General features: G+C 37.6%; 1 protein-coding gene across 1 annotated transcript in view; it reads left to right on the top strand.

The window, feature by feature from the left end:
• The window catches only part of GRM7 (glutamate metabotropic receptor 7), a 593,261-nt gene that overhangs the window by 176,999 nt on the left and 403,942 nt on the right, over nucleotides 1-12,320 (top strand). The window contains exons 2-3 of the mRNA XM_070360052.1: nucleotides 3,620-3,761; nucleotides 11,505-11,659. Of these exons, the coding sequence (XP_070216153.1) occupies nucleotides 3,620-3,761; nucleotides 11,505-11,659 (297 nt within the window). The remainder of the gene's footprint in view (nucleotides 1-3,619; nucleotides 3,762-11,504; nucleotides 11,660-12,320) is intronic.

Here is a 12,320-nt window from a genome sequence, read left to right as displayed (position 1 = left end):
CTTAAGTTGGTTCCTATGTCGTATTGACCTCTCCCCCTTTACTGTTTATTTTTTCTCTTTTGTGAACTTCTTATTGCCTGACATTGTCTTTTATATGCTTCCCCTCAACTTGAGAATCACTCATTTCTCCAAAAGACCTTTGGTTGAAAGATGGTATTTCAAAACCAGTATCACCAGGTGTGTTTGCTGCTGTGGAGTATCATTATTTCTAGACTCTCTCACCGGATAGTAGTAGGGTCCATGTGTATATATGTATATAACCCATGTGTACATGGATTTATGTATAAAATGACCCATCCATGGAAGGATCTTGCTATAAACCATGAGTTTACACTATATCTAACTCTTCCTCACACCACATGGTCCATTCTTTCCACATTCTTGTTTATATATAAATTCTTTATCTCTCTCTGAGAAACCTGCCTCCCCTTATCTACAATTCATTTCCTGTTTTGTTCGCCTTGAGTATGGAAAGCTGTTCCAGTATTGCTAACTCCTGTGAAAATTTTACAAATCCAAGTACCATTTTATGTGCAGTTCTTGTCTTTATCCTTAGTTGCTGGTTGCACACTATTTTAAAAAGTTGCTTAGGCCAACTCCCCTTCCACCCATCCCCTTCAGTGAAATGCTCTGGAACATTCTTAATGCCATTCATCTCATTTGTCACAGTCCACATCTCGTAATATCTTGGTTGATTTTGCATATAGTAAAGTCCGGTTGTTGTGACACATCGTTCTTCGGGTTTTAACAAGTGGATAGAGTAGATTTCTGCATCCCATACCATACAGACTGCACGCACTGCCCAGCGGTCCTTGTGCAGTCCCTGTGTGGTCAACCCCTCCTCTCGCTCCTAAATCTGGACATCCACTAATCTGTTTCCCAACCCTATGATTTTGCTTTTTTTTCCCCCTGGAATGTCATATGAGTAGAATTATGTAATATGTACTCTTTTTGGTTTGACCTTTTCACTTAGCAAAATGCATTTTTGAACCATTCATGTTCTTCTGAGAATCAGTAGTTGCCTTTTGTTGCTCAAAAATTTCCTATCACCTGCATGGGCTATGGGTCATTTATCCATTCACCTGTTAACAGATGTCTTATTGTTTTCAGTTTTAGTGATTAGGAATAAAGTTTCTACAAACATTTTGAGCACATTTGTGTGAACATAACTTTTCAGTTCACTTGGAAAAGCACCTAGCCTCGGAACCACTGCTTTATATGTTAACTCTATATTTAACATTTAATGCCAACCTGTTTTCCAGACTATTTGTACCATTGTGTGTTTCTACCAGTGATGAATGAACATTTCTGTTGCTCTGCATCTTCTCCAGAATTTGAAATTTTCATTGTTTTTAAAAGATATTTTAGGAGTTATGTAATAATATACCATTGTGGCCTTTTCTGCCTTTTGGGAAGTGAGTTATTTAACTCTTCTTTGTCTTATTTATTAAAGTGGAAGCTTAGGTTACTGATTCTGTGTGTTTCTTCTTTACTAACTTAAGTGTTTGATTATATCTATTTTCCTGTAAACATCAGTCTAGCCATAATCTATACATTCTGAGATGTTACAGTTTAGTTTTCATTTAGAGATATTTTAAAATTTCTTGGTACTTCCTCTTTGACCCATGGGTTATTTAAATGTGTGCTGTTTAATTTCTAAGTGTCTGGAGATTTTCCTGTTATCTCTGTGTTATTCATTTCTAGTTTGATTCTCTTATGGTCTGAGGTCATAAGGTTCTTTTAAATTTGAGGGTATTTTTCTCTTTTATGACCCAGAAGATGGTCCAGCTTCATGAATGTTCCATTTTCACTTGAAAATAATGTGTATTCTTCTGTTGTCCTGGGGATTATTCTGTAAATGTCAATTAGGTCAAGTTGGCTGACAGTGTTGCTGTACTTAATAGGACCATTGGTGACTTCAAGCACACTGAAGGTTGAGAGCCACTTACAGAGAGCTGACACTGATTAAGTACAATGGATTAAAATGTAATGGAGGCTCACTTCTGGATTAGAGTTTATATTTTTCTATATTTATGGAAACCTGGTAGCATCCGCACAGTTGTCCATGCTTTGGATATAAGCTCATTGGTTACGGGCATCTCCAGGTTACAAAGAGAACAAAGCTTTCCTCTTGTTCTGCCCCTAGGCCTTCTGCCCATTGGATGACCTTTGAGGCTTGACCTCCAGATATCCTCTCTACCCCTTTTGCCTATACCAGTCTTTCTTAAGGTGTATACAACACTACATCAGGGAGTAACTACTAAGCAAGAGTTGGGGTAGTGAGGAGGATATCAGTTGCTTCGTAAATGGCTGCGTATTGATAGCATGACAGCCTTGAGAAGTCTGCAGTAAATACATCTATTTATTTATTTAATCAGATGGTGACTGCAGCCATGAAGTTAAAAGACGCTTACTCCTTGGAAGGAAAGTTATGACCAACCTAGATAGCATATTCAAAAGCAGAGACATTACTTTGCCAACAAAGGTTCGTCTAGTCAAGGCTATGGTTTTTCCTATGGTCATGTATGGATGTGAGAGTTGGACTGTGAAGAAGGCTGAGCACCGAAGGATTGATGCTTTTGAACTGTGGTGTTGGAGAAGACTCTTGAGAGTCCCTTGGACTGCAAGGAATCCAACCAGTCCATTCTGAAGGAGACCAGCCCTGGGATTGCTTTGGAAGGAATGATGCTAAAGCTGAAACTCCAGTCCTTTGGCCACCTCATGCGAAGAGTTGACTCATTGGAAAAGACTCTGATGCTAGGAGGGACTGGGGCCAGGAGGAGAAGGGGACGACAGAGAATGAGATGTCTGGTTGGCATCACTGACTCGATGGACGTGAGTCTGAGTGAACTCCGGGAGTTGGTGATGGACAGGGAGGCCTGGCATGCTGCGATTCATGGGGTCGCAAAGAGTAGGACACGACTGAGCGACTGATCTGATCTTATCTGATTTATTTAATCCCCTTCTCTTCCAACATGAAATGGGCAATGCTAACCACCTTTAAGGTTTTTAAGATCAGGTAACATACATAAAGCACATTATTTGTAGCCTGAGTATATAGCATATAGTCAAAAAAATTCATTACTGTGATTTATAATAGTTGATCTTTTTCTTATTGTTGTTTTATTTTTTTGATTTATTCCATTGTCTGTGAGCTTGAAAAGTTGAGATGGATATGAAGGAGGAAAATTATGAGACTGTAAACACCAGAAAAGTAATAGAAATTGACATGAGTTTTATCTCTTAGAGTACTTTTCTTTAATATATATATTGTAGCTGACTGTGGTTTTCTTGTAGCATATAATGTTCATTTTAAAGGCCTCCCATCCAGTTTGTCTCCCTAAACCTACCTCCCCAGAATCACTATCATTGGTATTCCTGGGCATACCTGGCTGTTTCCAAGTACCTTGAGGCTATGCCATACCATGGAAGGCATGCCAAGTATGAATGACCGCTCAGGACTCAGCTTACTAGCCTAAGCCTTCCTCATTCAGCAAGATCACCAAGGAAGAGCTGTGTACTCAGAATTCATAATTCCCTCCTCCCTGTCTACTTTCCCTGGTTCCTTTGGTATTTCTTCAGGAACTTAATTGACATTCTGCTTTCTTTTCTTGAACAGGTGGGCTCTGCATTGCCCAGTCCGTGAGAATCCCCCAGGAACGCAAAGACAGGACTATTGACTTTGACAAAATTATCAAGCAGCTCCTGGACACCCCCAACTCCAGGGCCGTCGTCCTTTTTGCCAACGATGAGGATATCAAGTAAGGCTGCCTGGTGAAATTCATTAACATGCATGTTGTAGTTTAGGAGACAGAAAGAATCGAGTGCTGGCACAGAAAGGGAGAAGATAACATAGAATCAAATTGCTAATTACACGGTGGCAAGGTCCGTTCGTGCTTTCTACCCCTACAGAAGAAGTCAGAGCGAACCGTGGAAGCAGCAGCCTGTTGCTGCCATGAATTTCCCCCTCATATTTGCTAAAGAACTGCTTTCAGTTACTTGTAAAAGGAGAAAACCACTGGACTTTGCAAAGGTTCTTTTACTAAAAATATATATACGCATGTGACAGACTTTTATCTAAAGAATAGTTCTTCTAATGTATAAGAAAACATGCCTTATATTTCTGGAAGTATTGCTTCTGCTTTGGACTTTGTATGTTCAAAACCAAGCTGGTCATGTGTCTGCATTCTCCAGTCCACGTTTTCTTCTGTCTCTTTACCTTGATGCTCTTTGACGTCAAAAATCTGAGTACAACCTTGACTTTCCCTTTTAGCTCATGACTTGCATTGTTGGCCAAGCCATGGGGTGCTAACCTTTGAAATTGTTTAGAGAATACAGATTTGCCCTGTGTTGTTTCCTGACCACTGCCACCTTCGTCCTGAATCCTTAACATTTTTTTTTTTTTTTAGAACAAACAGTAATTACCACTGATTTAAAAAATCAAAACGTGTTGAGAAATCTAGAAATGAAAAAAAGTTGGATTCATTTTGTCCTCTAGCTAACAGGTTCTCCTTTCCAGATGCGAATAATAACTGTGTATTTTGTAACTTTTGTATTTTGTAATGCCACTGTGTATTTTGTGATATTTGTGTATTTTTCTAGAGGCAGTGTGTGAATTTTTACACAAATGGTGGAACACTGTGTTATCTTCTACCCCTGCTCTCACCTTGGCTTACTCTTTCATCAGGGAGGTCTCCGAACATCAGTACTTTTCAACAGCCACACAGAATTTCATTTTATGTATTTGCTGTAATTTATCTATCCTCTCTCTTACTGACTGACATTTGGTTACAGAATTGTGTGATTATTAGGGGCTTCCCTGGTGGCTCAGATGGTAAAGCGTCTGCCTACAATGCAGGAGACCCGGGTTCGATCCCTGGGTCGGGAAGATCCCCTGGAGAAGGAAATGGCAACCCACTCCAGTACTCTTGCCTGGAAAATTCCATGGACAGAGAAGCCTGGTGGGCTACAGTCCATGGGGTCACAAAGAGTCAGACACGACTGAGTGACTTCACTTTCACTTCTTCTTGTGCAATTATAAATTACCTTGTGGTAACCATTGTTTTCCACAAATCTGTGTGTGCCACAATATGACATTAATGTGCACACCCTTTACAATGTATGGATACATTAACATAATGCAAATAATAATACATAAATATATTACTTTTTGTATTAATAACTATTTAAAACATAAATTCCTGGAAAAGGAGCTTCCAGGACAAAGATGTGTGCTTTTTTTTTTTTTTTTTTTTAAATTTTATTTATTTTTAAACTTTACATAATTGTATTAGTTTTGCCAAACATCAAAATGAACCCACCACAGGTATACATGTGTTCCCCATCCTGAACCCTCCTCCTCCTCCTCCCTCCCCATACCATCCCTCTGGGTCGTCCCAGTGCACTAGCCCCAAGCATCCAGTATCGTGCATCGAACCTGGACTGGCAACTCGTTTCTTACATGATATTTTACATGTTACAATGTCATTCTCCCAAATCTTCCCACCCTCTCCCTCTCCCACAGAGTCCATAAGACTGTTCTATACATCAGTGTCTCTTTTGCTGTCTCATACACAGGGTTATTGTTACCATCTTTCTAAATTCCATATATATGCGTTAGAATACTGTATTTATGTTTTTCCTTCTGGCTTACTTCACTCTGTATAATAGGCTCCAGTTTCATCCACCTCATTAGAACTGATTCAAATGTATTCTTTTTAATGGCTGAGTAATACTCCATTGTGTATATGTACCACAGCTTTCTTATCCATTCATCTGCTGATGGACATCTAGGTTGCTTCCATGTCTTGGCTATTATAAACAGTGCTGCGATGAACATTGGGGTACACGTGTCTCTTTCCCTTCTGGTTTCCTCAGTGTGTATGCCCAGCAGTGGGGTTGCTGGATCATAAGGCAGTTCTATTTCCAGTTTTTTAAGGAATCTCCACACTGTTCTCCATAGTGGCTGTACTAGTTTGCATTCCCACCAACAGTGTAAGAGGCTTTCTTAAATGTGAATATTGTCTTCCAAAGAGGTGGTGTCACTTTACACCTCTGCAGATGGAAAAGCTCTGTTTGGATTTTTTAACCTTTTGTCTTATAGTTCAAATAATAACTAATTTAATTTGAAAGTGAGCATCTTATATGAAGGGCAAAGTTGAAGGGTCCAGGCCATTACCACCCCCCTCCACAACCAGTCGGCCAGTCCTGTGTCTCCCTTCCTTGTGTGGCCTCCATGCTCCCCCTGAGTCCACCCATCTTCCCAGCCCTGAGCTCTGACTGTGGGTGGCAGGACTATTAAATGAGAAGAGCATTAAACCTCAAGTCAAGATACCTGAGGGTTTTTTTTTTTTTTTTTGCAATGACCACTGTCTCACCTTGGGCAAGTCCCATCCCACACCCTACTTCTCCAGCTCTTTGAGGTCTCAGTTTTCCCATCAGTAAATCCATTTGCACTCTTTCTATGATAATCTGGACTTCTACTTTTCTAACCTTATTTCATTCCATGCCCCCCTCATGGTTTGTGTGCTGTAGGTGAGGGCGCCCTTGTGTTTCTTCCTTCCCAGGGTTTTGCTCATTCTCTTCCCGCTTGCTGGAATGCTTCCCTTCCCCACGTCATCATTCCAGTGCTGTCAGTAGCGTTGCTTCTGAAAGATGTCTCCAAACAGTGTAGCTTTGGAAAATTTGTCATAACAGCTTGGTTGCATGGTTAATGTCACTGAGGGCATTCTGTACTCTTGGATCATGTAATTGGAGTCTATATTCTCCACTAGTCTGCATGCATCATTAAGATGGAGGTGATGCCCCTTCTGACTTCCTTTCATATCCTTAGCCCCTAGCACATTGCTCGGTTAGTGGTGGACGCTCAGTACACATCACTGAATGAATGTATGCAGTGCCCAGAGCAGTGTCCGCTATTTAAGTACAAGCCTCTCTCTCTGAACTTCATGATGCTTTAAAATACAGTCCTGTTTTTGCATGTAGACCCCACCTTCATGCACCCAGTTCTCCACCTAAGATGCATGACTGACACATCAGTGTACCTTAACAGCTCCTCCATCATGGTCTTGGCTCGTGGTGTTTCTTCTTTCCTTCTCTACCTGTTGAAATTCTGTTTTTCAGACATGCCCTTTTCCGTGAAACCATTTCTGTCACGCCTTAAATGTGTGTTTGTCTCCTTACAAAACACTGATTCTGCTGCTCTTAGGGCATTTTCTGCCATACTTTGTGATTTAGTTATTCAAGGCACTTTGTTTTTATGACATGACTCTTTCTCTTTTTTTTTGCTCCAGATTTGTCAACTCATACTTCTCTTAATCATCTCATATATGATTTTCATACATATTTTGTGCATTTCAAAATATGTCATATGTTGATAAAGGTGGCCCCGTGTTCACTTTCATGTACATGGCACTTAAAAGATTTGTTACTAATACCTATGATGCCTAATTGGTCATAATATCCTTGATTTGCAGATTGTGTGAGGTTTTAATTGGCAGTGTTAAAAGGTATATAGTCAGCTCAATAGCTGTGCTTATCATTTTTTGCATGGGGATTTGTTTGTTGGAACCATTGTGTACTATGACTCACAGAAGTGATAGCAGTAATAGTTCTTGGCTACAGTAATAAAAATCAAGTGCATATCTTCCAAAACAGGAGCTTAAGCCCACTGATGTCTGATAACCCACAATGTTATGTTATTTCTTTTCTCAGAAGATTTACACTGTAGATGGGAAATTTGGAGATTTCTTAGAACATTAACTTCAAATACTTTGCCGGAGAATACCAGTGAGAAGACATTAATATCTAGATTTTGAAGCTAAGATAAATGCTCAATTGTTATGGGTATTGATAATTTGAATGTTAGACAAGAGTGTATTCTGTTCCTGAGATACTTTTTTTTCTGATTATAAAAGTAATATTACCTGGCTATTTTACTCCATTGGAAACTAATGGAAATATTTTTGTTGTTGCATTTTAATAAAAGGAATTCTACCTTTACTCTGCCCCTGATTATCTAAAAAAAATGAAAGGTTAGAGAGAATAATCACAAACCATGATTGTAAGTAACCCCCTATGACACTTAATATCTTAACACTCGGAGATAACCACTAATAAAATTCCTGTTTAACATTTGCAGTTATTTTATTCTAAAAATTTTCCCTAGTGGATTCAGATTCACACAGAGTTTGATATTCTATTTTTTGCAGTTCACATCTCACTTTCAATACTATAATATGTTTAAACAGTTTAATCTTATTTCTCTTAATAAATTAACCCACATTTTTATGTAAGCATATTAAGGTGAATTTTTTTTTTCTTTTTGTATGGGTTTGTCTTTCTTACTTTGTTTCAGTTGGATTCTCCGCATCCTTTTCATACTTCATCAGTAGGTTCTCAATGAATTGTCATTAACAATGAATTACCTATTATCCATATTTTTCTGTGCTCTCATACAACCCTATACTTTTTTTTTCATGGAATGTTAATATGCATCTATTCATTTATGCAGGCCAGTTTTCATTATTGTAAGAAATGACTAATCATTTGCAGTATTTTTAATTTGACTTTTTTTATTCTTAACAGTACCCTGCAGAAATCCAGCTCTGTGTGTTTTTCATTGGCCTCTGATGCATCCTTTAGATTCACTACCATTTCTTTAACCACTTCCCTGCTGCTCTGCATTTAGGTGGTCTCCAGTAATGCACATATGATTTTGACAGCATCAGTGATCATACCCTTTGGTTAGATTAATAGAGATGGTATCTCTAACTCAAGAGTACAAATGATTGTGTGAAAATAATAAATGCACATAATTTAAGAGTAACAAAAATGTAATTAAAATACTTTTTATGCAAAGCCCTAGTATCCTTTTCCATCCCATCCCACTCTCTGGTTCTGTTCTTCTTGAGCAATTATTTTGATTCTTGAAACTAATTCTTTAGGTCTTCTCGAAATGTGCCTGTATTGCTATTTTGGAATCATTAATTTAAAATATTGTCTATGAATTCCTCTTATGTTATTTAGAACTTGTCTCATACCTCCTTTATCTTCCTAGCATTATACTATCAGATTTCCATTTAGTAAAAATCAGAGTTGAAATTTTGAGCATGTAAATATTATGTACTACAGCAGTATTTTTTCCATGATGTGATTTTACAGGTAGCTTTTTTTGTTCATCAAGTTAATATGACAGATTTTTAACTTGCACGGTTACCTTTAGTATTTTATTATTAATGTCCTAGGTCTATCACTTTTCTCATATGTTTATACACACATATATATATTTAAAAAATAATCTCTGAGTTCCATTGTTTTTCTGTACATTTCCCTCCAACTCCATCTTTCTGTTTTAAACTAGGCTAGTCTTTATTATTTTAACTTTTTTGTTTTCTTTCTCTTTCCATTTCTTTTATTTTTATTCATCATTTAGTTTATTTTTTTTGGGGGGGGGTGGCTAGAATGTACCCTCCAGTAATTTTCTTGTAAAGGATGAATTAAAGAAAAACATTTTTTGTGTTTATGACTAAAAATATTCTTCACCTGCCTCCATACTTAATTACTAGTTGGATATGTAAAGTGTGGTCACATATTTATTTTTAAATACATCATCCCAGGCAAATAAATGATTTATAGCAACTATCTATGGGGACTAATAAGTTACAGAACTCATAACTTGCAAGGAATTTGAGATTCTGAGTTTGGATAGAAAAATCTTTAATATCCCCTGAATATCTATCTATCCATCCATCCATCTATCCCTCCCTCTCTCCATCCATACCCATCTATCTAGATGCCAGTTCTATTTGTATAGAGATTCTCTATTTGCATAGAGATTCTATATGTGTTAAATATTAGAATTCTAGATTACAAATTTTTTTTCCTCATAATTTGGAAGGCATTACTCCATCATCCTTTTTTTTATTTTTTCCTCTCTCTGGAGAGGTTGGTAATATTCTGCTTCTTATTACTTTCCAAGAGTCCCAATTTTCCCTTGAAAGCTTTATTCTCACTTTATCCAGAATTTGTAATTCTGTGACATTTGGTTTTTCCCTATTAATTTGCTGGATGTGTGTGTGTGTGGTTTAGTCATTCAGTCGTGTCCGACTCTTTGCAACCCATGGACTGTAGCCCACCAGGCACCTCTGTCCATGGGATCCTCCAGGCAAGAATACTGGAGTGAGTCCCTTTAATTTGGAAAGTCATACTTTCAGTTCCTTGGATTTTTCTTTCATTAAGAATTATTTTAAAAATTACTTTAATTTCTCATTATATTTGTTCTTGAAATATTGTTAGTTGGATGTAAGTCCTTCTGTGTTTCTTTCTTTAAGATACTCATCTTTTCTTGTATATGCTATACCTTTTTGCTATTGTTTTGCTTTCTGAAAATATTTCTTCACTTTATATTTTATCTCTTCTAACATAATTTTAATTTCATACTTTTAATAACTAAGATCTCTTTTTTATTGTTGTTTGTTTCTTATTCTTGATAATCTTTCTTGTTCCTGATAATAGAGATCCTGATTCTTATTTAGCTACATTTTTTTTTTTTTGGTATAATTTCTTCTCCATACCTCACACCAGTTTCCTTTTTCTTATTTATTTGGTTTCTGTTTTATATTGTGGATTTTCCACAATGATGGGTCATTTCGGGCAGTTCCCATTTGAGTAAGACACAAGAAAATTCTACATACATGGGCAAAACTTGTCAGCTGATAGGCCTCTCAGTGGACTGGTCAGGTATCTAGGTGTCCATTCGCTTAGAAAAAGTCTCTATGTCAGTATCTAGAATCTTTTTCATAGGGTAGTTCAGATTTTTCCAGAAAAGTTGTTTTCTGCCTGGGGCAACACACTCCTGATTTCTAGAATTCTATAAGCAGAGGTGAAATTTTTCTTCATGAATAATCAATTTCCCTTTTTTTTTTTAATTCCTCCTTTTTTTTTCTTGCCCTTGCTATTTACATACTATTTTAATTTATAAACATGGATTGTACATTTTTCAAGCTTAATGTGAAGCTCTGCTTATTTTAATAAGTAATTTAAGATGCTTCCTATAGACTGATACATTGCTTTCCAGAAATGATATGTACCACCAGCAGTGAATGAGAGTGCTCATGTCTCCAGCCTCATGTCAAAACTCATGACACAAAATAAAACCAAACAAACATTTTGGCCAAAATAAGGAGTGAATTTGATAGATCGTTCTCATTCACATTTTCCTCCTTTTTAATATATGTGAATAAGCAGCTTATTACTTACTTATATTTCCCCTTTTATCTTTTGACTTTGAATACTCTGCCTATTTTCCTCAAGCTGCCTCGAATTTTTTTATTGGCTTACAATATCTCTCTATATACTAAGAATGAAAATCCTTTGGCTTACTACCAGCTTATTTGCTTTTTGAGAAATAGTAGCTTGTTTTCCTTCTGCTTGATTCCGAATATGTCTATGTATAATAGCTGCTCTTTATCATTAACATATCTTTTTAATGTTCCTCTCCACAGGCAGATCCTTGCAGCAGCCAAAAGAGCTGACCAAGTAGGCCACTTTCTCTGGGTGGGATCAGACAGCTGGGGATCCAAAATCAACCCGCTGCACCAGCATGAAGATATTGCAGAAGGAGCCATCACCATTCAGCCCAAACGAGCAACTGTGGAAGGTATGAGTTTTGTCAGTAGTAGGATTTGCTGAGAGAGCGGCTGGTGCTGTGTAGAGTGGCTGGGGCATGAGTCTCCTTGAGGGTTGGGTGTTTTTACATAATTTATGCAGGATCTGTTCAAGCTTCCAGCTGTGAAATACAAATGAAGCCCTATATCTGGTCTGTTATTTTAGTTGATAGTCTTCTCTTGAAAAGATCATGTTATTCTCATAATAATATCACCATTAGCATATATCTTTGTTTTATTATGCTGCAAGAGCTTTCTGTGAGATCATTATCTTTAATAAGAGGTGAAATAATAACACAGTCCAAGTATGTGTAAGTGAGGTGCATTTTTTTCTGAGAGAATGTTTTCCCTTTGTAATTTGTCATTGCTTCCGTAGCAGGACACCTTTTTTTTTTTAATGCATTTACTTATTTGATTGTGCCAGATCTTAGTTGCCGCATGCAGCATCTTTGACTTGTGGCATGTAGGATCTTAAGCTGTGGCATGTGAACTCTCAGCTGTGGCATATGGGATCTAGTTCCCTGACCAGAGATCAAGGCTGGGCCCCCTGCAAAGGAAGTCTGGAGCCTTAGGCTCTGGATTCTTTCCCCCATTACCTCTAGGGTCTCCTCCAGTCCCCAGGATCATATGGCATACCACCTGTCCCAGGCATCA

The sequence above is a fragment of the Bos mutus genome, chromosome 22 (genome assembly GCF_027580195.1).
Source record: "Bos mutus isolate GX-2022 chromosome 22, NWIPB_WYAK_1.1, whole genome shotgun sequence".
NCBI lineage: Eukaryota > Metazoa > Chordata > Mammalia > Artiodactyla > Bovidae > Bos > Bos mutus.
The sequence above is the reverse complement of the archived record's forward strand: the minus strand, read 5'-3'. Positions and strand labels throughout refer to the sequence as shown.